The 24614-nt window shown below is 37.7% G+C and overlaps 1 protein-coding gene across 1 annotated transcript in view; it reads left to right on the forward strand.

Moving 5' to 3' along the window:
• LOC150087800 (voltage-dependent calcium channel type A subunit alpha-1-like) overlaps positions 1-24614 on the forward strand; it is a 1442149-nt gene that overhangs the window by 268495 nt on the left and 1149040 nt on the right. Inside the window, exons 13-14 of the mRNA XM_090369204.1 lie at positions 530-647; positions 7849-7949. Of these exons, the coding sequence (XP_090225330.1) occupies positions 530-647; positions 7849-7949 (219 nt within the window). The remainder of the gene's footprint in view (positions 1-529; positions 648-7848; positions 7950-24614) is intronic.

Consider the following 24614-nt stretch of genomic DNA (forward strand, 5'->3'; position numbering starts at 1 on the left):
AGCCCGGTCGGCTATATGAGTATTACTGAGCACTGTATGACTATTATACTGAGCATTATATGACTATTACTGAGTGCTGTTGACAGCATCCACAGACTGTCAGCTGATAAACATAACACAGCATAACACAAAGAAATGTTATTTTAAGAAACTGTTTCAATTTTTTCAATAATTTGCATTGAAATGGCACTTTATTTCTTAATTATATTGCAGTCCAGTATCTATGTTTTAATATAAAATGTGCATGTTTATCATTGAAATTTAATTTCTGCTGCAGTGTGGACTTTACAAAAACCTCTTGCTTTTCCAAACAAACTTCCTGTTTCATCCCATAAATCTCCTGTTTTCCTCCTGTTTGCATTTTCCTGATTTCCAGCCTTTTGAAAGACAAAGGCTAGCAGCTGTGAATAAAAGCATAATAGTTCTTAGTTCTTCTTTCTTTAAAGCTTCTAGAATGAGATAATTTGTATGTTAATTGTGCCATGTGAGTTTTTTTCAACAAGCAGTTTAAGAATTTTGTTAATTTCAGATTTTAACCGGAGAGGATTGGAACGAAGTCATGTATAGAGGAATTGAGTCACAAGGGGGAATTGATGGAGGCATGATTTATAGCATTTACTTCATCATTCTCACACTTTTTGGTAACTGTATCCTTAAATCCTTAAATTGAAATATAGAAAATTAGTCTGAGAACTCATTTTTGTAATTATCATCTTAAAATGAACTCAAATTTATAAAATAGATTGATTCTGAACTCTTGAATTCATAATTTTGAGGTTTTAAGGTAAGGTATTGTATTTTTGAATTGATATCATGAGTAGTGATAATCTGGAATCATGATAAAATTAATCAATTATGACATTTCCATAATTGATTATATGTAAATTAGGGATCACAAAATTGATAACAAGAAAACTGGGGGTGGGAGGACAGTGGAAGGATTCAATCGTATGTTAGTTATCAGAACTAACAATAAAATGCTGTTCCCACTTACGCAATAGTTCCGTTTGGTACAAAAAATATATGTATAGTCATTGATTTCTCAATCAACTGATTTGCATTTTATCAATTACAAAAATTCCATAATCGATAATTAATCATTCAGTTATCCCCAGGCTGGTTAAGGATATTTTATTAGTTTTAGCTTGAGAGAGAAAGAGAGAGAGAGCTGGAATGAAATCATGTATAGAGGATTTGTGGCTGGAGTGGGGGGGCTGATGAGGAACCATGCTCTAAAGCAGTGCTTCTCAAACTATCTGTAGTGAAGGACCAGTTTCTTTTATTTCCAATCTGCTGTGGACTGGTAATGGATGAATTCATTGTGGACCGGTAACAAACAGTTCATGAACCACATTTGAGTAGCACTGCTCTAAAGGATCTACATCATCATTCTCAAGAATCTATTTGTATTTGGGCTGTTTTAAGGCTACCTAACTCATTGTATATATGTGTGGGAGGAGTTTTGATCTCCATATTTTAGCTCCTCTAACTATAAACCTCCTGCTCATCCAGCTGTAATTTTTAATATCCTTCAAGGAAAGTTTTTTCCTTAGTATTTTTATTAAATATTCAACAACTCACCATTGAAAAGGATCAAAAGAAGGCCATTATTTTGTCCACAAAAAATTATTCAATAGTAGAGATTATAAAAAACACTTGGAGGACTGGCTTGATTGCAAATAAGATTAATGCTGGAAGACTGAGTGAAAAGGCAGTTTGAGTGCTGAATGGCAGTTTATTATTAAAAAAAAAATTAACTCGAAAATAACAAATTAGTGGTTGTTGCAAAAGAATGTGTGATATTTATTATTTCATTTTTAAATATACTCATAAATTTAAAAAGAAAATAAGTAAATAAATAAAGGAAATTTTTCTGTAAGTAGGGCTCAATGGTAAATATTTGAATTGTATCATTAAAACTAATAACAAAATTTTATTAAAATATTATTAAAAAACAAAATTTTATTATTATTTTTCATTTTATTTTATCTTATTTTTGTAAAATTATTTTGGAGATTCACAGAAAATTCAAGGAAATGTTTTTCCCAAATGGAAAGCCTTCAGAGAGAGAGAGAGAGAGAGAGAGAGAGAGACTACCTAATTGCAAAAATCAGAAGGAAGGCCATTTAGGAAACGTTTATGTCAAACAATGATCAAAAGCCATTAGAAATGTTGCCCTCTGCATTTACTCTTTTTTTTTTTTTTTTTTTTTTTCTGGAATTTATCCAGATATGAGTAACGTAGGTCAAGCTATTTCCAGTTGAATGAGGCAAATAGAACTCATATAATGCAAGAATTGGATGTTAATTTCTCCATTACTTTGGAAGGAGTTAAATGTAATAGATTGATAATCGGAAGGAAGCATTTGTCACTCTTTTTAAGAAATGGTTGGATATCAGCAAGCTTCTGTGCAAAGGAAAACAATAGAATAAGAGGGTGTAGAATGGTGACACAGAACATGTTAACTCTGGAGCACAGTTTTAAGAACAGTTGGAGTAATGCCATAGGATGAGGAGACCTCTTGGCATGAATATTATTCATGATTCAAAATTATTTTAATGTATTTCTGTCAGAAAACCAAGGGAGGCATTGGATGGATTGTGTCAGTATGGTATATTTATCATAATCATTATGCAGGAGTTAATAATATTTCAGATTAGCATTATCATTAGATGAACATGCAATAGAACCATCAGTATGCTACCCACTTGTGAAATAGCAACCAAAGATGGCTTTTTGGAAGGATATTAGATTAAAACTTAAGAGAAAGAGATGGCTTTTACTAGTTATCAGACTTGAACTAAGTATTTTCATGCCTGGGGCAATCATATGCATGCCCCTGAATAAATTCAGTGTAGTTTAAATTATAAGAACATTATAAAAATGTTAAATAAGTGATATGTGGACAGATACATAGGTGCTTTCCAAAATCAACTGTGGTTTATAGGTAAGGTATTTTGGAGCCGTGTGGTTCATGCATGATTATTAAAATAATCAAATCGGTAACGGGTCATGGAATTCTGCATGAAGTTTAAAAAATAAAAAATAATAATAATAATAAGTGAAATAATTAAAAATATTAACAATAAATCATAATGGGAATAATAAAAGTCATAAAAACAATGACAGTCACAAATTATTAAAAGTCATAAAAACAGTGTTTATTTATTATTCATCAGTAAACATTTTAGGATATCCATATTTCTGTAATGTTACAGGAAATCATAGTAAGGTCAGATTCTAAAATGGTCAGGGATCATTGCATTAAAGGATCTGAAGAAAAATGAAAAAATGAGAGATTGATAAAATCTAGAGATGTGCTTTTCTTACCATGGCAAATACCGGAAAGTTAAAACTCTGCCAGTGCCAATTTCCATTGATGTTAATCCAATGAATCTGGTCTTTGGTATGATTACATCCTGCGGCTTAAATTTACATTTATTGTTATTTGATTTTTATAATCTGATGCATGTCACATATATATGAGGATCAGAATAACAAGGGATAACTGTGACTGCAAAGTTGCATTTACTCATTGCACCATTGTTTTACTATAATTTCACATTGTATGTGTTGTAACCACAGTTGAACTTGTGATTTGCTTCTACACTGCCTTCCCATTCCTCACATGGGTATTTAATATTACCTGTTTGAATTAACATTCACTTAACAAATTAACAAAAAAAAATTTTTTTAATTAACATTTTGGTACCCCTTTGAGTTGAATGCCTGGAGCAGAATGAAAATAGTTCTCTGCATAGTACACATGGGTGGCAAAGAAAATATTCAAAACATTATTTATATTAATCAGTGGCAGTTTGTGGCTGGATAGCAAATTTACAGTCAGCTGGAAACAAGCATAGTGACCTACCTTTAATGATATTTCCATTTATGCTAAGGATTTCAGGCAGGCATAGTAACAGAGCTTGGTTGGGTTACAGAACATTTGCCACTGTAGTTCAGAGAACTTTGTTAGACACATTGCGTTTTGTTATACCTTCACATGGACAAGACAGGTGCAGAATTATAACTTATTTTTTATTTAAAAGCATTTATTTATAATAACAATTATAGGAATGATTTTTAAATTTAAAAAGTCATTCCTATGATTGTTATTATAAAATTCACATTTTGATTTTAAAACTAGGAAGTTTCAAAAATCAAAGTGCAAGTTGGAACAACCATTAAATATGACAAGTTGCAACAGAGAGGTTATAATTCCATTGTATAATGCAATATAGTACAACACTATATAATACATCACTTGGAATACTGAATCTAAGTATAAAGTCTTTCCCCCAGGGTTTAGTGTTGGATCCATTGTTGTTTTCTGTATTTATTAATGATATTGATGAAGGTATATTAGGCTAAATATAAAAATAGCGAAATGCTTAAAGTGCGGTACTCACCTTGAATATAATCTGCAATAGTTTTATGAAAAGACTGATGGCTAAATATAAGGTGGAATGGTTAAGTTAATGCATTAAGGTGGGATGAGATTTAATTTAACGGAATTTTAAAATAAGCGCAAGGAAGCAGAAATGCACTACTCTGTCCCTGGTTGTCATAAAGTAGAAAATAGTTAATCTGGAACATAATATCAATTCTCTTATGTTCCAGATTAACTATTTTCTACTTTATGACAACCAGGGACGGAGTAGTGCACTTCTGCTTCCTTGCGCTTATTTTAAAATTCCGTTAAATTAAATCTCATCCCACCCACATTAACTTAACCATTCCACTTTATATTTAGCCATCAGTCTTTTCATAAAACTATTGCAGATTATATTCAAGGTGAGTACCACACTTAAAGCATTTCGCTATTTTTATATTTAGTCTATTATCATGGTACTATAAGAATTCTATAACTTTATACTGGTATTAGCATTAGCATTAGTAGAGGCATTTGATGCAAGAAAGCAAGCTTATGCAGCATCAGCCAAAAAAAAAAAAAAAAAACCACTTCCACTTCACCCCTCTGTTCGTTCAAAATACCTGTCCAGCTGAGCCTTAAACTTATTTAGGCTATCAACCTCCACCACAAGGGATGGAAGTCTGTTCCACCAACCAACCACCCGCTGGCTAAAGGCAAATTTCCGCACGTCTATCCTACATCTGTCTTTCCTCAATTTGAATTTATCCCCTCTCAGGTGATTATTCTGAGCGAGAGGAAGAATCCCATCAGCATTGAGCATGCTCAAACCATTCAAGGCTTTATACACCTCTATCAGATCACCTCGCTGGTGCCTAGTCTCCAGACACTGTAATTTGCAAAACTTCAGCCTTTCTTCGTAAGAGCACCCCTTTGTTCCATTCACTAATCTTGTTGCCCTTCTCTGTACTCGTTCCAGCAGCTCTACATCCTTCTTGAAATGAGGCCTCCAGGCCTGTATACAGTATTCTAGGTGTGGCCTGACCATTACCTTATACAAGGGAATAATCACCTCCTTATCCCTGCTAGAAAAATTCCTATATATCATTGACAATACACCATGAGCTACTCTTGCAGCCCGTCTGCACTGCTCAGAGAACTTCATATCTGCCTGCACAACCACCCCCAGGTCCCTTTCATTCTCTACCACTGTCAGTGTAGTACCACAGAGTTGATACGTTGCTCTGGGGTTGCTGTTTCCCATGTGTAGTACTTTACACTTGTCAATGTTAAACTTCATTTGCCACCTCTCAGCCCATCTGCTCAACCTGTCCAGATCCTGTTGCAGCAGCATAGTGTCAGTAGTGTCCTTGACAACCCTGCCAACCTTTGTATCGTCTGCAAACTTCGACATTAAGCTTGATATACCCTCATCAATATCATTTATGAATACAGAAAACAATAATGAACCCAACACTGAGCCCTGAGGGACTCCACTAATAACCTTAGTCCACAACGAGCAGTGTCCATTGATTACCACGTATATTAGGCTTAATGTCTAAGTTTACAGATGACACAAAAGTTAGCTTGGTTGTTAATGACACTAATGACAGTATGCTATTGCAACAGGATCTAGAAATGTTGAGCAGATGGGCTGAGGTGGCAACTGAAATTTAACATTGACAAATGTAAAGTACTACATATGGGATGCAGTTACCCCAGAGTAACTGCTTCCCATATGAAAACAACCTGAGGGTAATTTTGCAGTCAGATATGAAATTTTCTGAGCAATGCAAAAAGGCTACAAGAGTAGCTCATGGTGTCCTGTCAATGATATACAGGAATTTTGCTAGCAGGGATAAGGCGGTGATTGTCCCCTTGTATGGTCAGGCCACGTCTTGAGTATTGTATACACGTCTGCAGGTCTCATTTTAGGAAAGATGTCGAGCTGTTGGAACGAGTACAGAGAAGAGCAATGAGATTGATGAGTGGAACAAAAGTATAAGTAACTCGAATAAGTAACTACCTCGTTACTTATTTGAGGTAGTTGGTCACTACCTCGAATAAGTAATGCTTCACCATAGGAAAAGGCTATTGTTACTTATTCTCAGCAGATACCATCACCCATGCGGCACGATTTCGGAGCTTATTGGCTCCTCATCATATTGTGAATACCTTCACAATGAGTTGCCATGATATTGCACATCCTCGAATAAGTAATGCTTCACCATAGGAGAAGACTATTGTTACTTATTCTCAGCACCGTTTTGGAGCTTATTGGCTCCTAATCAGTGGGTGGGCAGGTACCCTGGTGTTGCAATGATGACAACCCAGTTGCGAAGTATAAATCCACAGTGTGTGCAATATCATGTCAACTCATTGTGAAGGTATTAACAATATGCGATATACTTAATGATGCCAATTTATAACTACTTAAGTAGTTGGCTATGTACTGAAATGATGCAATTGCACTAACTTGTATATTACTTATACTCTTTACATAACCTGAGGCTTTAGCCCTAAACTATACCGTAATCTAAATTATTCCACACCATCAGGTATCTCTCATATTGTGGATTTATACTTTGCAACTGGGTTGTCATCATTGCAACACCAGGGTACCTGCCTACCCACCAAAGAGGAGCCAATCAGCTCTGAAATGGTGCCATCTGGGGGAAACCTGATGGCCACAGAGTTTCTGAGAATCATCATCATCAGCCATTTTCAATCCACTGCAGGATGAAGGCCTCTCCAGCAACTTTCCAGTTCCTTCTGTTTTGTGCAATGGCCATCCATTTGCTACCCACAAACTCATGAATTTCATCTGTCCATCTCCATCGTTGTCTTCCAGGTTTTCTTTTAGCTACTCTTGGATACCATTTTAGTTTTGATAAGAATGTCCTTTACTTGAGTTTGCTGCCTAATCCACGTGTTTCTCTTCTTATCTAGTCTGATTCCCAATATAATTCATTCCATTGTTCGCTGTGTAGTTCTCAGCTTCTCTTCCATTCTTTTGGTGAGTGCCCAAGTTTCACTTCCATAAGTCATGGTGGGTAGTATACATTGATTCATTATTTTACATTTCAGACAAATTAGGATATTGCTCCTCAGTATGTGACCATATTTCCTGAATGCTATCTATCCAAAATTTAGATTTTGGATAGATAGCTATCAAGGAGAGGAAGCTGATGGATCAAAGTGAACATGAAAGAATAAAGATCTTACATGAGAGATGTCTCGTTTTAACCTATCTAATATCCATACAAACACTGTATTCTTGTAAAACATGGCCTTTAAATTTTCTAACTGAGTGGTTATTCCCAACCACGAGACAAAAACAATGCTTAACTCTTTGTGCTTGAATAGTATCTGCTCTAGTATGGGAATTTGTTATGTTATGCCAGTTGTGTGTAGAGCTCATTTAGGTTTGTAAGCCATAAACAAAATTTTAGAAAAGTTACTTAACTTTTTCTTAGATACATTACTGAATGTATTTTTGGCCATTGCTGTTGATAATCTTGCCAATGCCCAGGAACTCACTGCTGCTGAAGAGGAAGAGGCAGAGGAAGACAAACAAGTAGGTATTGGTTATTTATTTCATTCTATTGTATGAGTTTCATAAGAAATGTCACAAACTTTATTTTAAAATATTAATTGGTAGTTTTTGTTTCAGTTGATGACAAAAATCATTTGAAAAAATTTTTGGTGTTTAGGAAATATAAATAATTGAGTAAACATGTTATTTATCTTAGAATGACTATATCTATCAGTGACATCACTTAGGCATAAACATGCATGTGTGATTCTCTACTAGCATACCACTGCTAGTAGAGAATTACAACAATATTGTTGTAGTTCTCTACAGAATAAGAAGATGTCAGAAACTTCTTTTTTTTGTGTGTTTGTCATTATTTGTTTACATACTATTTTTAATCAATGATTTATTTTATAACAAAAATCTCCAGCTTGTGGTTCATGGCTCATGTGTGCTTGTGAAAATTACTAAAAAAAATTTTTTTTGCTTAGTTTCTGCTTCACAATTCCACAAAAAAAAAAGTTACTAGCAAAATTTCCCTTGACTTACACTGATGAAATAAAAAAAAAAACTTTATATTTAAAATTTTGAAACAGGTACTGTAATTACTACATTATGCCTTTCCATCAGAACACAGTTAATATCAGCGACCCTGGCAGAGACCAGCCAGAGTTTTTGGGACTGCCTGGCTACCCCCCCAATGTTAGTGGTGGGCAAAGTGGAGTTCCATCAGGGGGCCCCATGGCAAAAAGCCAGATGACAACACAACCCAACACTATACTTCATAAAACAACACACTACTCACCCTTCTGTCTTTTACAGTGTACTGTTTTACCGCACAGAGTATATGATGCAGCTGTGGGAAACCACCAGAGGGGCCCCCAACCCAAACACTATGCCACTAACCTAACCATAATATAATAACTTTCCTGTGTACAGTTAGATAACAGAAATTGACAAAAGTATGAAGTAAGGATAAACTCAAGTTTGATTAGTAAATGATAGACTGTGTTATTGTGCAATTTTTCAGTCAGAGTAAGCATAGGATGTGTAATACCATTCTAATTAATGGTGGATAGCTTACCCTGTGAAACTACACAAATGCAGCTATCGCTCACAGTGAAATGGTGTTCTTGTGTTAAGAGCAATGTGGAATAAGATGATCCCTGCATTTCTGTGGACTGCACTGGATACTTCCATGGTACATTCCAATTTTTCCTAAACGGATGCATGTGAAATGTCTCTTCGGCTGCGGCAAACATGACGGAAGAAGACAGTTGAAATGATTCAAGAGGGCTAGTGCAAGGACTAGCCCTCTTGCTCTTTCTCACTAGCTATTTTTAAACTCACAAGACATGAACTGTAGGCTTTCAATACCCTATAATGGAGTGGGCACATGAAGTGCAGAACTTCAGTATGTTATAATGGAGCACAATTGTGATTATTTGTATAGTATGTAAATAGTGCCAGGAAAGCTGGCTGGGACTGCCCAGTACAATAAATATATAAAAAAAATATGTGCAAACATAATGTTCTGCACAATAATCAAGTGGTGCCATCTTCCCCTTTCACTACTTTTTTAGCATTCATTCCTCAGTTGTGGACTTCTCCCCTTGAAAATTCACATGATCCAATCTCAATACAATAACACTATTGGGTGCAGTTAAAGTACAGAAATTGACCATAGTACTAAACAGTAATAAAATAAAAAATTTATTTTATTTCAATATAACATGTTCTGCTACCTTGGGAGTGCTTAGGCACAACTTTTTGTGCATCAATCAAATGATTCAAGGTCCTTTAGACACTTTAACCTTGACAAATGCAATGTACTGTATATGGGTAGAAGTAACCCTAGAGAAACATACCAACTGTGTGGTACAACACTTAAGGTGGTAGAAAATGAAAAAGACCTGGGAGTAATAGTGCAGTCAGATATGAAGTTTTCTGAGCAATGCAGACAGGCTGCCAGGGCAGGTCATGGGGTTTTGTCAATGATATATAGGAATTTTGCTAGCAGGGAAAAGGAGGTGATTGTCCCTCTGTATAAGGCAATGGTCAAGCCATGCCTTGAGTACTGCATACAGGTCTGGAAGTCTCATTTTAGGAAGGATGTAGATTTGCTTGAGCATGTACAGAGAAGGGCAACAAGATTGGTGAGGGAAATGAAGGGATCCTCTTACCAAGAGAGGCTTAAGTTCTGCAAATTGAAGTGACTGGAGACTAGGCACCTGCGCAGTGATCTGATTGAGGTGTATAAGTCCTTGAATGCGTTGTGCATGCTGAATTCTGATGGGATCCTTCCACTTGTTCAGATTATGAACCTAAGGGGGCATAAATTCAAATTAAGAGAAGACAGATGTAGAATAGAGGTGCGGAAATTTGCCTTTAGCCAGCGGGTGGTTAATTGGTGGAACAAACTTCCATCTGTCGTTGTGGAAGTTGATAGGTTAAATAAATTTAAGGAGGAACTGGACAGGCATTTGGAGGGAATGGTGTGATTTTTTTTTTTTTTTTTTTTTTTTTGGCTGATGCTGCATAAGCTCATACACTTGCTTTCTTGCATCACATGCCACTACTACTACTACTACTTTGTAAAACTTTTTGTGTCTTATACAGGGTGTCTCAAAAATATTGGTACAAACGTTTAGGGGAGGTAGGTAACATCTAAAGGAATGTGAATCGCATCGGAACCCATAACCGGAAATGTCACGGGAAAGTAGTAGCAGAGGCACAAGAAGCAGAAACGACACAAGACAGTAATTAGTGGCAAACATTTATTTGACATAATATTAACAATGGAGTACGAGATGGATGCATTTCATGATGTTACAACAGATGCTTGAAGGTTCCACAATGAGATGCGATGCATGTGTGACACCTACGCTGCATGGATTGGCAGACACGGTCGAACACACCTGGAGTTTATTTGACAGTAGCAGCAGTGCAGACGAGTCTCGCCACGAGATCCATTTCCGTCTCCACAGGCAATTCATACACGATAGATTTGAGGGCCCCCCACAGAAAGAAATCAAGGCTCGATAAATCAGGTGAGTGTGGGGGCCAGGCAACAGGTCTGCCACGGCCAATCCATCGAAGCCCAGAACGCCTGTTCAAATGGTCACGAACACACCTTCCATAATGGGCAGGCGCCCCGTCATGTTGAAACCAAATGTTGCATCTCACATTTGCTGGAACATCGTCAGGTAACCCTGGTAGAACTTGTTCAAGAAAGATCCGATATTTAGTGGAGTTCATGAGGGACGGTAACAGGTATGGGCCAACTAAGCAGTCACCGACCATGCCTGCCCACACATTTATTGTGAAGCAATGTTGTTGCTGCATGGGGGCATACACCGAGTGGGTTGTTGTTGTGAGCCCACACATGAGCATTGTGCTGATGGAATAAGCATTCTCGAGTGAAATAAGCATCATCCATGAACAAAGTTTGGCTGAAAAATTTAAGTCTTGAACACTTTCTTGGAGAAACCACTGTGCAAAAGCCACACATGCAGGATGATCTTGGGGGAGCAGTAACTGAACCCTTTGGAAATGAAAGGGGGTGTAAGGAATCATTGTGCCAGGCATGCTGTACACTGCAATGAGACACTCCTAAGGCAGAGGCAACGGCACGTGTGCTGGTAGTAGGATTCTTCTGGATGGCATTCAACACACTTTCTTCCATGGCTCATATTGAATGAGTAAACCAGAAATTTTCCCTCTCGCGAACTGATGAACAGTGCCGTCTACCAATTTACGGTGACGTTTCCAGTTATGGGTTCGTATGCGATTCACATTCCTTTAGATGTTACCTACCTCCACTAAACGTTTGTACCAATATTTTTGAGATACCCTGTATATACTAAGTCAGCTGCTTGCCAATTGCATTGTATCAGACCTTTAAGCAACCTACCCTAATTAAAAATAAGGGTAAGATGCCTGAAAAGTTGTATCTGAGCACTCCCAAGAAATCAGAGAATGATATTTTGTTACTGTTTAGTGCTAGGGTCAATTTCCATAAGATAACTACAGCCAATAGTTTTATTGCATTAAGGTTTGGTTACATAAATAAAAAAAAAAAAAGAAGCCTGCAATCAAGAAATGGATACCAAAGAAAGTATTTAAACTGACTAAGATTGTAATGCTTCTAAATATTTTGTGATTTTATAATAATTAAACATGGGTAACAGAAGAACACTAAAGACAAAAAAAAAATATTGAAGCAAAATTACACATGCCTAACATCATCCTAGGCATATACATAATTACTGGCACACACCAATGAGAGCTAAAGAGAGACAAATTTCATGGAAGTTAGATTGTCAGCTAATTGATCAATTGCACCAATTTCTCAGCAAAGTTTTCCATAGCATTAAAAAGGTCATTTGGTTAATTCTTGCTGTATATTTTTTCAAAAATCATGTGAAAAATGGATTACTTAACTTATTGAAAAAGATTTGGCTGATTATTAAGCTGAGATATAAATCCTTTGAAAAGTAACTTTTTTTCTTCTCTTTATATATATGGTTTTCATGTAATGGCCTTTTTTGAATTTTTTTTGTTCTTTTTCAAATAACAAAAGTCAATACTGACATCTATAGTAAAATCTTTTCAGTGATTAGTGATTCACAATTACATATATCTAGCAGCAGATTTGATTTTGGTATTTTTAGCATGAGCATTAGCATTGGTATATGATGCAAGAAAGCAAGCTTTCTTGCATCATATACCATCATATACAGCATCAGCCAAAAAAAAAAAAAAAACACTCCCATTTCACCCCTCCGTTTGTTCAAAATACCTGTCCAGCTGAGCCTTAAATTTATTTAGGCTATCAACTTTCACAACAAGGGATGGAAGTCTGTTCCACCAACCAACTACCTGCTGGCTAAAGGCAAATTTCCGCACATCTATCCTACATCTGTCTTTCCTCAATTTGAATTTATGCCCTCTCAGGTGATTATTCTGAGCAAGAGGCAGAATCCCATCAGCATTGAGCATGCTCAAACCATTCAATATGCCCCATAATTGTGTGAATAGTCCGGATGGCTGCTGTTACATATGTGGAGAAGTCACATTAGCTTGAAGAAAGCATTCCTTAACTCGAGCCAAAAAAAAGCCTACTACTTCTTGTACTTTGGGTATAAAGTAGGCAACCAGGACAAGAACTGGGTTCCACACATATGCTGCACTACCTTTTCATCAAAACTACCTATTCCTGAACCACCCGACAGGTTTTTTGTACAACCTGATGAAGATGAAGACATTGATGAACTCAACTTGATATACACAAAGAAGTACAGCAGCTGTGTACATCATGGGTTCCACCGTTTTGTCCAAACCTTTATCCTTCTGAACCACATAAGATCACAGATAGTGAGCTTAATGACTTAATCTGGGATCTCAAACTGCTGAATAATAAGCAGAGCTTTTGGCCTCAAGGCTACAACAATGGAATCTTCTAGATCATTCTGTAAAAGTGACAGCATTTTGTACTCAAAATAAAGACTATGATAAATTCTATCAAACAGAATGTGAACTCACTGTTTGCTAGGATCTTGATGGTCTAATGGCAGCAATGAACATGAGGCATGTTCCCAAAGAACGGCAACTATTTATAGACACTTCTAAGGTTAGCCTTAAGGCTGTGTTATTTCACAATGGAAATATGCTGTCCACAAAAAAAGAAACATATGCAGACATGGACAACATCCTCTTAAGTGTACACTATCAGAAGTATGAGTGGAAGATATGTGGTGATTTAAAGGTAATCGCCATTTTATTAGTACTACAAAAGGGTTACACTAAGTATTGTTGTTTTCTCTGTGAGTGGGATAGTCTTACCAAGGATATGCACTAGGAGAAGAACAGTTGGTCTCAATGAAAATCATTAACTCCTGGAATGAAGAATGTAGCATTTGAACCTCTGGTAGATTGAAATAAAGTTTTGCTTCCACCACTCCCATCAAACTGAGGCTCATGAAAAAGTTTGGGAAGCCTTTTGAAGTGAACTGTCCTGCAGTCACATACTTGCAAGAGAAATTCCCAAGACTTGGTACATAGAAGATTAAGGCAACCATTATCATTGGTCCACAAATAAGGCAACTTTTCAGAGTCAATCAGTTCGAATGTATCCTTAGTGATAGCGAGAAATCAGTGTGGAAAGCCTTTTGAAATGTTTCGACTGGTTTTCTAGGAAATTTTAAAGCCAGTAACTACAGGCTTGTGGAAGATCTCATTAATTCTTATGAAAAACTGGGGTGCAACATGTCACTGAAAATGCATTTCTTGCACTCACACCTGGATTTCTTCCCAACAAACTGTGGTGCCATCAGCAATGAACCTGGTGAGCACTCCAACAAGACATTGCAGCGATGGAACAAAGATACAAAAGCAAATGTTGTGTTGCCGTGTTAGCCAATTATTGTTTCAGGGTGAAAAGGGATGCTCCCGAAGCTGAATACAAGCAAAAGGTGAAAAGTTCCCAAGTTTGATACAGGTATATTCATAGCTACATCCTACTACCATATAAATAAAAAAATAACTTGTATAAATATAAAAAACTACTTTTTTCGAAAACAAGAGCTAATCTGCCATTTATGCACTATTTCCATTTTTAGCACCCCAAAATCTATAGAGTAAACTTACTTTCATTCTCATAACAAGATAGTCCCTGAGGTTGTCACAGACATTCTCTCAGATATGCCAAACAAGCTGTACTTGCTACCTGGAAGTCTAAAACACTGATGGAACTGATTCCGGTGACGCTCAAGTCAAGTGGACCCAAGTTCGGCGAAGTCCAGACAGTCTGTGACAGCCAAATCCTCAGCTGGCACTTTCATGATGGTTGGTGGGACTGTTAGTAATCCTGGGTATAACCCCCATGCACAACCACACTATTGATGACCAACCAGGTGTGGACCAACGTAAGCAGAGTTGAGGTGTAGTGCTCACACCACATGGAGGAATGTTGCCCCTCAGTGTTACCAGGCAACACAAGGTGGTAGATGACTCTCATCAACTGGTGCAATACCAACTCTTTGCTTATTGGAGGCTTGAAGTGGTGGAACCCATGTTTAGTCTCCAAAGCTAAGTTCTGCTCAACCCTTCCCCATCTCTTCCATCATGCAGTATGACTGAGGACTTTTGAGGTTATGATGGATATCATGGTGAGATCCAATCTTCCTTACATTTCGAGGATACAGCTCTAAAATAGTGTTAGCAGGACAGCCGGTAGTTAGTACACTGGACTGCACCTATTGGTAACTCTCTAGGAGGCTTTCGGATCAGCTGCTGTGTAATCTTGCTACCTCTACTCTGCCAAATAGTGACAGGAAGAAGTCCGAATAGTGTTATGCGAGGGGGCAGGCATTGTTGCGGCCACGTCATGGCAAGGATCTGGGTGCATTCTTACCATGTGTAGGCCATATCCAAAAATTTCATTACTTCGTACAGCATGTCTTCCCCACTTTATCTTACTATTGAATACACCATGAATTGTCAAACTAAAAGAGTAAGCTTATCTGCCAAAAGATCTAAACCTCCCAAAAACTTCCTAGTTCATTTCACAAATATACGTGGTCGAAGTTCTAATCTCAATGATGTCCATTTCCACTTGCAGTCTGCCAAATCCCATGTACTTTTTCTGACCGAATCTCATTTATCGGTTTATTCAACTACTGCTCATCTCAGTTGCCCAAATTATTCGCTGTATGATTCCTTTTGCCTCAAAGGTGGTACTTGTGCCTATGTCCATTCCAGTATTCCCTGTCAGAGACTTGGTAATTTGGAATCGTCTATTTTTAGCGTTAGCATTAGTAGAGGCATATGATGCAAGAAAGTAAGCTTATTCAGCATCAACCAAAAAAAAAAAAAAAAAAAAAAGTTCCCATTTCATCTATCCATTCATCCATTCACTCCAAAAGTTTGTTCACTTCTTCCTTGAATTTATTTAAGCTATCGACTTCCACAACAACAGTTGGAAGTTTGTTCCAGCAATAAATTATTCTTTTGGCTAAAGGCAAATTTCTGTACATCTGTTCGACAACTGTCTTTCTTCAATTTCAGCTTATGCCCCCTCAAGTTTGTAATCTGAGCAAGAGCTTCAATCCCATCAGCATTGAGCCTGATAAATCCATTCAAGGTCTTATACACCTGAATCAGATCACCTCGCATGTGCCCAGTCTCCAGACACTGCAATTTGCAGAACTTAAGCCTTTCTTTGTAAGAGCGCCCCTTTGTTCTCCTTGTCAGTCTTGTTGCTTTTCTCTGTACTAGTTCTATCAACTCTGCATCCTTCCTAAAATGAGGCTTCCAGATCTGTATGCAATACTCATGGTGTGGCTTGGCCATTACCTTATACAAGGGGATAATCACCACCTTATCCCTGCCAGCAGAAATTAGAAATATCTTAGGGCCAACTGAAGCATAGATGGGTGATTGGGAGGTTTTTTCGGCTGACGCCACATAAACTTGCTCTCCCGAATCGCATGTCTCCAGTAATGCTAATGTTCACAGATAGGAGGCTATTTTCTTACTTTAACAAATTTGTTGCTGATGTCTTTAGAAGGAGGAACAGGCCGAGGCTAGATAGTTAATACTGACTAAAGCCTAATTCCTCTAGAACTGGGCTAAGTGGTGATGTCCCTTCTGAGTTATATTAATTTTAACTAACAAATGCGTCATACATGGCATGGTATAATTTAAGTTGGTGTTGCAAACCATGCATAAGCTTTGGCTTAGATAGTGGGGTAAAATGAGGTATCATTAGCATTAGCATTAGTAGAGGCACTCGATGCAAGAAAGCAAGCCTATGCAGCATCAGCCAAAAAATAAATAAATAAAAAATAACCACTTCCACTTCACCCGTCTGTTCGTTCGAAAAACCTGTCCAGCTGAGCCTTAAACTTATTTAGGCTATCAACTTCCACGACAAGGGATGGAAGTCTCTTCCATCAACCACCCACTGGCTAAAGGCAAATTTCCTCACATCTATCCTACATCTGTCTTTCCTCAGTTTGAATTTATGCCCTCTCAGGTGATTATTCTGAGGAAGAGGAAGAATCCCATCAGCATTGAGCATGCTCAAACCATTCAAGGCTTTATACACCTCTATCAGATAACCTCACTGGTGCCTAGTCTCCAGACACTGTAATTTGCAAAACTTAAGCCTTTCTTCATAAGAGCACCCCTTTGTTCCATTCACTAATCTTGTTGCCCTTCTCTGTACTCGTTCCAGCAGCTCTACATCCTTCTTGAAATGAGGCCTCCAGGCCTGTATACAGTACTCTAGGCGCCTCCGTAGCCAGGTGGGAAGGAGCAGCAGTGCGTAGCACACGCTTCTTGATTAGACCGGGGTTCGAGCCCGTCACCACCAAATACGGAGGATGCGGAAAGGTCATTCAGGGAATGACCACCGCATATCCCGGAGCAATATGGCCTTAGTTGCTAATGCTCTTAAAAACCAAATAACAACAACAACAAATGAGCTACTCTTGCAGCCCGTCTGCACTGCTCAGAGAACTTCATATCTGCCTGCACAACCACCCCCAGGTCCCTTTCATTCTCTACCACTGTCAGTATAGTACCACAGAGTTGATATGTTGCTCTGGGGTTGCTGTTTCCCATATGTAGTACTTTACATTTGTCAATGTTAAACTTCATTTGCCACCTCTCAGCCCATCTGCTCAACCTTTCCAGATCTTGTTGCAGCAGCATAGTGTCAGCAGTGTCCTTGACAACCCTGCCAACCTTCGTATCGTCTGAAAACTTGGACATTAAGCTTGATATACCATCATCAATATCATTTATAAATACAGAAAACAATAATGGACCCAATACTGAATCCTGAGGGACTCCACTAATAACATTAGTCCACAATGAGCAGTGTCCATTGATTAACACTCTCTGTCTTCTCCACCCTCAACCACAAATTTATCCATAGCAGCAATTTGCATCCAATGCCACACTGCTCCAATTTGTGCAGCAGTCTTCCATGTGCAACAGTATCAAAAGCCTTTCTAAGATCCAAGTATATAATATCAAAGTTATTCCCTGCATCCAGTTCTTTTGTGACTGCATCATAGTATCCAATCAAATTGGTCAGGCAAGACTTCCCCTTAACAAAACCATGCTGTGTCGGAGCTATAACTGAAGTCTTGTCTAGATGATCCTGCAGTGCTTCTTTAACTAGTGCCTCCATTAATTTTCCGGGAACAGAAGTTAAACTCACAGGTCTATAATTACTTGTCAGCTGTTGATCCTCCTTTGTGAATTGGGGTCACATTTGCACATCTCCAGTCCATGGGTAGCTCCCCTGAGTCCAAGGAAGCTCTCATAATTATGGCTAAGGGTTTGATTACTTCCTTTGCTGCCTCCTTTAATATAACTGGATAGATCCCATCCACCCCAGGTGCCTTTCTTGTGTTTATCTTCAACAATTTCTCCTCCACTTTACTCTCAGTTATTACAAGATTCTCTAGCTTAATGCCAGAGTTGAATACACCTCTGGCATTCTCCTCGCTGAATAACTCCTCATGTGTGAATATGGATGCAAAATATTCATTTAGTTTGTTAGCTACCTGAGCAGGATCATCAACAGTTGACCCATCGATATCAAGTGGACCAATCTGATTCATCCCCTTCCTTCTAGAGTTTACATAAGTAAAGAACTCTTTGCTGTTTTTCTTTGTATCCCTTGCCAAAGATATCTCGTAATGTGCTTTCGCCTGTCTAACCTCCTTTGTAACTTGGTTACAGATCAACTTGTATCTATCATAGGCTTCTGTGTCACGTGTTAATTTGTATGTATCCCATGCATTTTTCTTCTCTGCGTATGTCTCATTAGTTCATCTGACAACCATTTAGGCCCAAACCTTGAACAATATTTCTTAGTTAGTATGTAAAGCCTAGTAGCTTCCAAGATAAGTTCTTTGAATGCTTCCCATTTTGAATTTGCTGTTGGTAACATCATCAGTTGGTCCCACTGTATAGAATTTAAATACTGTCTCAGTCCATCGTAGTCGCCTTTACGACGGCGCCTCCGTAGCCAGGTGGGAAGGAGCAGCAGTGCGTAGCACACGCTTCTTGATTAGACCGGGGTTCAAGCCTGTCACCACCACATACGGAGGATGCAGAAAGGTCAGGAATGACCACCGCATATCATGGAGCAATATGGCCTTAGTTGCTAATGCTCCTAAAAAAAAACCAAAATAACAAATAACAATCGCCTTTACGAAAGCAATAACCCTTCCCTTTACCCCTAATGGTAGTTACCTCTTTGAGTAAATCCCACTTCAACACACTGTGATCACTGCCACCTAGTGGTTCATTTATCTGCAGATTCTTAATGCATGAAGAATCACTACTGATAATCAAATCAAGAGTATTACTCCCTCTAGTTGCCTCCCGAACATGCTGATGTAGAAAACAATCATCCAATAAATCCACAAAAGCCTTGCTAGTGTGTGAGTGACCAGCCGCCAAATTCCAGTCAATATCTGCGAAATTAAAATCCCCCATTATAAGACTCTCTGATTTACTGGCCCACTCTATTTCCCTGTACAGTTTCTTATTATACTCATCAGAGTCATTAGGCCTATAGCACACTCCTACTCTCAATTTTGATCTCCCAATGCTTATGTCACACCAAACTGACTCGACACTGCACTGTCCAGCAATGTTGACTGGCTTCACTTCCTTGGATTTTATGTATTTCTTAAATAATAGCATAACCCCTCCTCCCTTCCTATCCTGTCTATCCTTTCTGCAGACATTGTACTCCCCAAATTCCAGTTCTGCTTTCCTTATATCTGTGTGACACCACATCTCTGAAATCCCAACAATATCTGTCTTTGATGTTTTGAGCAATACCTCAAATTCATCAAATTTATTTACTAAACTCCTAGCATTGGTGTACATGCAAGTATACATGCACCAGTTCTTTTTCTTAGCCACCCTAACATAACCCATGTGTTTACTTGTACCCCAGTGATTCCCAGCAGTCTCTGAAATATCCTGCATCTTATTTTCCAGGCTGCTGCTCAATTCGATAGAAGCAGTGCAAGAATCACTTTCACCTCTGCCAGTGTCTACTGTTAATCTATTAGTCCTTGTATCCCCCCAATCTAGCAGTTTTCCTACCCACCTAACACTGCCTCGATAGCATCAGCAAACATTCTTGCACCCTTTCTATTTAAGTGTATCTCATCCCTGTAGAAGCAGTCTCTCCTGTTAACAAGTACAGACCAGGCTGAAAAAAATTCTACCCCTTGAGCCTTGCACAATCTTTCCAGGGCCGAATTGATCGACAGGGCTCTCATCATATACTCCCTCCTAGTGTGTCTGGGCAAAATTGCAGACACTTTCAAATTCAACCCTAATTCACGGCTTTTTTTCAACAGTGACCTGTACTTGTTAAGTAATTCCGCCTCTTGCTAATAGAATCTTCTCACTAAATAGATTTTTTCTGACCACGAACCACCGATATAACAAAGAAATAGTAGATAATCTTCTCTTTTGTAGTTTATAGGAATAATGGTACTGGAGCTGTTATCCGTGTTGCATTATTTTCATAATACTATTCCTCTAATTATTATTATTTTAAGTATTCTTTGTATTTATTTATGTTATTTATTTCTGTGCTATGATTTCAAATCTTGATGTAATGTTACTTGTATTCTCCTGCTGTAAACCCTTTTGGCTACCGCTGTACAAGGTAGGTATTTGGAGTATAACCTGTATATAATATTTTCCATGCCATTAAACTGATATTTATTTATTTAATTGTAGACTGTTACACTCCAGATGAAATAATATTAGTTATTGAACAGGTGTTTCCAACAAAAGCTAAATGCTTATTTACAGTTTATGGCATCAAATTTTAGTTTAACTGTTGATTCATGTAGTAGATTCAGCTGTTATTGTAGATTATCTACAATAGATCAGCTGTTGTAGATTTAGATTCAAAATTCTTTTTGATTGGATAATTTTGAAGCTGAAAGCCATTCCTTCAAAAAGGAAGGAATATAAAGACACTGAAAAATTTGTCAAAAAATTAGCTAGCTGTAGTATATAACAGATTAAACCCATGTATCTTCTATGCTTGTTTGCTTACAGTATTAAAATTTTACTTACAGTATTGAGCCTTGATTGCTCTTGGTTTATATAAAATTATAGTACAAGGGGAACCTGTTTTCTCTATTTACAGATATATATCAGTTGCGACTGAAGGGTTTCTGCCATAAAATGTTAGTGAGTGGCAAAAGGGAATGATAGCATTTGGCAGGTCTAAAGGACATCCTGTTAAAGAAGTAGCTGAAATTTTTGATGTTTCAGAAAGAAGAGTAATAAGGGTTTTAAGGAATAGCATGAATCAAAATCATTCAATGATCAGTGTCAGAATCATGGTCAGAAGTCTGTGCCAAGTATCTAGTAAAGGAAAAATAATTTCAAAAAAAAAAAAAAGACCTGCTGCAAGCAGTTAACCAAGGAGCTCATCAGCTGATATCGGAGAGAACACTGCAAAAAGAATTGGATAATGTGGGCATTTGGGGTAGGATCCTCCAAATAAGACCAACATCAATAGCTGTATATAACAACACCTGATTAATATGGGATAAAAGAACATAAAAATTGGACTTATATATGGAATGCATTGAGTTGCTTTCAAATGAAAACCACTCACAGCTGATGCATCAAATTTTGTCTATGCTGTAATGATGACAGACACAGAATTCACAAGAGAAGCAATGAGGCATTTTATCTGGACTATGTGAAAAGTGTACAAATGGTGATGGGGTAGTGATGCTTTGGGGATGTTTTTACTGTTATCAAGTGGATTTCTACTTGAAATACAAACCAGGACAGACTCAAATGTGTCTGTCCTGTATGCCAGGGCTGGTGTACAGGACAGACACATTTGAGGGAAACTGATGTCCCTCAAATGTCATAGTCCTGTACTGCAATATGACAACTGTCTGATTCAGAGGGCCTTTACTGTTTTACACTGGCAAAAGAAACACAAGGGAATGATAATGCATTTAAATTGGCCAGTCTAGTTTCAGATTTAAATCCTCTACAGAATGTATTGAACTATCTGAACAGAAAATTAAAACTCAACAACAGCAACACTGACAAAACCTGAATGAATTACCAGATCAGTTATTTTCAGAATGACTTAATATTGATAACTTTAAGGAGTCTAGTTGAATCCGCACCATTGAGAATTCATAAAGGATGGGTTATACATTATTAATTGAAAATTACAAGTGACTAATTTGTATGGTGTCAGTAATTTTTATTTTTTTATTATTTATTTTTTTATCAAGAAAAAGTTTTTTTTTTTTTTTAATGAAAACCCCAAACACGAGAGGTATTAGAACCTAGAGTACTTAGTACCATGCTTGGGTTGGAGGTTGAGACGATGAGAGAAGATATTTGTTGACATTAGACTTGAACTTCTGTAGACTGTAATTTTCAGGAAATGCATTTGAAGGAAGGTTGTTCCAGAAAATGGCAGTTAAATGAATAAACGAGGTAGATAAAAAGTTGGTTCTGTGAGTTTTAAGTTGGACAGTAAATGGATGTTGGCTGGTGGCGGCACGTGTTCGGAATGTTTTGAAAGAGAGAGAGCGGGAATTATAGAAGCCAATTCAGAAGAACAGGAAGTATCTGTAGAAAAGGCATGCAGCAGAAACAGTACGTCTATGAGACAGAGAGAGATGAGTCATTAATTAACCTAAATGCCTTCTTCTGAATGGAATCTAGAAGCCTGAGAGTGCTTTGGGGGCACTGCTCCAGATGTGGGGAAAATATTCCATGGTACGGCAGATTTTCGATTTGTACAGAGTGAACAGCTGTTTGGAAGAAAAGTAACACTGAGAGCGAAAGAGAAAACCACGTTTATTAGATGCAGAGGAAGCAATATTTGTAATGTGCTTGTGCCAAGAGAGATTAGAAATCAGGGTAAGCCCCAAAAGAAATATATCAACTTCCCTAGAAATTCGAGTGTCATCAAAGATAAGCATAGGAGCAGAAGAATCCTTTTTGTGAGATATAAGACAAGACTGAGTTTTAGAAGGATTGAAATCAACTAAGTTGTCTTTGCCCCAGTGGAGAATTACCTCAACTAAGTTGAAGCTGATTGAGCAGGGCAAGGTTTCCTAAAATGGAAAGTGGAATGCACTGTGCTATCATCTGCAAAACTATGGATAGGATTCCCAGCCAATAGAAGAAGGTCATTAATATACAAGATGAAAAGAGTGGGGAAAAGAGAATGTTTTGAAACATTCTCTTTTCCCCACTTGGCTGGTGGACACCAGCATTAGTGGAGAAGTTAGAAGACAGAGAGCCATTTACCATCACCCTCAGTGAGCGAACAGAGAGAAAACTGGATAACCAATTACAAAAAATAGTTGGCAAACCATAAGATGGAAGCTTGTTTAGAAGACCTTTATGCCATAAACAATCAAAAGCCTTTAAAATGTCAAGAGCAACTGCTTGAGTTTCACCAAACTTTTTCATTTAATTTGTCCATAAATGGGTAACACAAGCCAGAATATCACTAGTGGATCGACACTGATGGAATCCATCGATTGTTGAACCGATGGCGATTGTTGAACCGATGGAAGGTTTCTAGATAGTTTAAGAGTTGGCGGTTAATTGATTTCTCCATTACTTTAGAAAGAGTAGAAGTAATTGCAATGGGACGATAATTGGATGGGAGTGATTTGTCACCATTTTTAGGAACAGGCTGGATATGAGCAAATTTCGAGGCAGAAGGAAAAACACCTTTGGAATAAGAAAGTGAAAAAAGACGGCAAAAATAGGAGTAAGTTCAGAAGCACAGGTTTTGAGAACAAGTGGAGAAATACCACCGAGCCTGGAGCTTTCTTAGCATCAAGATTCGTCAAAATCCTTCTGACATCCTTTTGACAGAAGACCATAGGAAGCATTGAATGGAGCGTGTTGGGAATGTAGGGAGGTGTTTTGCCAAGATAATTAATAAATGAGTTGGAAGAAAAATGGGATGCTAGCAAGTCAGCTTTATCCTTGGCTGAAGTGACAACAGAACCATCTGGTTTTGACAGTGGTGGGAGCAGAGATGGGCAAAAGTTGCAGCCAGTAGCGTTGACAAGAGACCAGAATGCTCGGCTACCATTAGGGCAAGTTTTCTACTCTTATCCTTTTGAAAATCTAGTTTAGACTGATTAATAACTGCTTTACAATTGATGCGAGCTTTAGTTGCGAGTATAGGCAGAAAATGAAACTGAAGAATTGGAAACAAGCCAATTACGATGTGCAACATCCTTCTCTTGAACAGCCTTCGCACATTTAAAGGAAAACCAAGGTTTAGATAGAGGACGAGATTTTAAAGTGGAGTGTGGGATATAGGGTTCCATTCCTACAAGAATAATTTCACTGACACGATCTGAGAGTACGTTGACATCAGAAGTTTTATAGTACAATACAAAAAAAAAAAAAAAAAAAACCAGAGGTAAAATTTTATAATTCAACATAATATGGTCTGGATGTAGTTGATCAGATGAGAAGAACATATTCATCAGATCAGTTTCTAGAAGTTGGACATTCCAAGTTTTTTTATAACGTAGAGTCAGTCCTTGTATAACACGTGTTTACACTACACGAATTCGATCATACACGATTTATAAATACGGGAACGATATCTTATATAACACGAACCGAATT

Source organism: Mastigoproctus giganteus, chromosome 3, assembly GCF_048544385.1.
Source record: "Mastigoproctus giganteus isolate SK-2022 chromosome 3, ASM4854438v1, whole genome shotgun sequence".
NCBI lineage: Eukaryota > Metazoa > Arthropoda > Arachnida > Uropygi > Thelyphonidae > Mastigoproctus > Mastigoproctus giganteus.